The sequence below is a fragment of the Botryllus schlosseri genome, chromosome 9, assembly GCF_051294905.1.
Source record: "Botryllus schlosseri isolate E-star chromosome 9, Bs_hap1, whole genome shotgun sequence".
NCBI classification, from domain to species: domain Eukaryota; kingdom Metazoa; phylum Chordata; class Ascidiacea; order Stolidobranchia; family Styelidae; genus Botryllus; species Botryllus schlosseri.
In genome coordinates, this window is record NC_137244.1 from 3,127,864 (window position 1) to 3,129,780 (window position 1,917).

The 1,917-nt window shown below is 40.9% G+C and overlaps 1 protein-coding gene across 1 annotated transcript; it reads right to left on the minus strand.

Annotated features, from left to right (window-relative positions):
* Positions 1-238: 238 nt before the first annotated feature.
* On the minus strand, positions 239-1,576 carry LOC145445859 (C-reactive protein-like). The gene is made up of 3 exons (XM_080324014.1): positions 1,355-1,576; positions 1,218-1,281; positions 239-1,097 (listed from the first exon to the last, which is right to left on the minus strand). The coding sequence occupies exons 1-3, from the start codon at positions 1,442-1,444 to the stop codon at positions 259-261; spliced, it is 993 nt and encodes a 330-aa protein (XP_080180140.1). The 5' UTR covers positions 1,445-1,576; the 3' UTR covers positions 239-258.
* Between the last annotated feature and the right edge of the window lie 341 nt (positions 1,577-1,917).

Here is a 1,917-nt window from a genome sequence, read left to right on the forward strand (position 1 = left end):
TTGCCGCCAATATATCATCTTTTAGGGTGCTGAAAATATGACGGGCCCTAAGAAACATCCACATTTGCAAGCCCGGGTTGTTTGCAAATGAAATCTCAGATCACTTGCCAAGAGGTTTACTGAGTTTTTATAGACCTTTCAACGCCATCTGCACGTCATACGGCGCTATCTTTACGATATGGCGATCAGAGAACACGGCGAAACTGATCCTCTTTTTACCCCCGACAATCTCCGATTCCTTGTACTAGAGCTCTCATGCTACTTCGCCCTCTTTTCAGAAAAACGAGGAAAAGTCATTTGCAAAGCATTGCGATTACACATGTTTTCAAAATTCCACGAACACTGCACATTTACCGAGGTTATACACGATATCGTTGCACAAATAAGAGTAAGGAATGTATTAACCTGAATTATCGTAGCCTCATTGATGATCAACATATGCAAGGCTACATTTTGTGTTTTGAGAATTAGCCAGTACTCGGAGGGGCATGTTTGCGTGGTAAGGGCGGATACAGCTCCGAACAGGTCAAGATTCTTAGTTTCTGCCGAGAATAGGTAATCGGGAGCGCAAAAGCATGGATTCATATACATGCTACTAATTTCTTCAAACGTGAGTACCCTGTTCCAAATCATGAAATTGGACATTCTCCCCTGTACAGAGAAATCCTGATGAAAATTTCCACCATAATAGTTCTGCCTCATCCCCATGATGGCAATGCCTCCTCCTTCGATGACACCAGGGTCCCCGTGAAATACATCTGCGAGCTCTCCATCAACAAACATGTAAGAATAGCCAGTGGATGACGCAAAAGTGGCGAAACATATATGATATTCTGTGTTCATCGAAAGGCTAGTGGACTCGTCCAATAGTAAGCCATTAATAAATAGATAAATTTTTGACAGTGTGATTTCTATGGTGAATGCAAAAGGTGAATTGTGATTGGCGTAATTAAACCATACGTCATATTTCGAGTTAGTGAAATGTGTGTACCAGCCGCAGATCGTGAATTCATATAAGTCAGGGACTGGTGGCTGCAGGCGGAGGTAATTCGTAGTCTGCTGATCATCAGGAAAATTGTAGGACGTCTGAGGGCAATCTGAAAAATGAGAAACAGGAAAGCTTTAGCATCCGCATGCGACAATAGGCTCTGTCGTCATAATTAAACGCCTGAATAGGACACAATCTCAGTCAGTCATTACTCGGACGAAATACCAACCTTGTTCGTGCAGACCGTATGATGTAAAATTTGTCGAAGGCCTGTCTTCGAATTCCGGGTAGTTCTGAACAATATTGCGATCGTGTGTTACCATGTTAATCCTAATAAAGTGCCATTCAAGAAGCCAATTCCCATACCGTCAAATCTGCGACATCATAAGCAGACGAGCATCCAAGCCAAATCACAAGAAGGAAAACATTCTGAGCTCTTTGTGTCATTTTCGACATTTCGCCTATTAGGTCGATGAATGCTTATGAAGCTATGTACCAGTTTAACTATCTATGATGAAAAAACATCATCACCCCGGCAACATGTAAATTTGTCTGTTTCTATGTCGGCAGAAGATAACCTGGCAGTATATTAACCTTGAATATTATCCACTTAACTTTCTTAATGTTTTTTTGCCAAAATTCTTTTTCATGGCGTTATACACACCAATAACAGTCGAATATTGTCGTCGACGTACTTCTTTTTGTCTTTGAATGTTTTAAAGTTAGATTTATTCCAAGATTAGATGCTATACTGATAATTACGTTTGCTGGAATGCCAACAACTCAAATGCCAATGACTTGTTTAGATGTCACCTGTAAGTGTGACAGAAATAGCAGTCATACAGGGATATTACGATTCAAACGTTAGCATTACAAAAGGTTGGATACAAACGCGAAGCTATGGCGCCAGATGAGTGCACAGTATACTC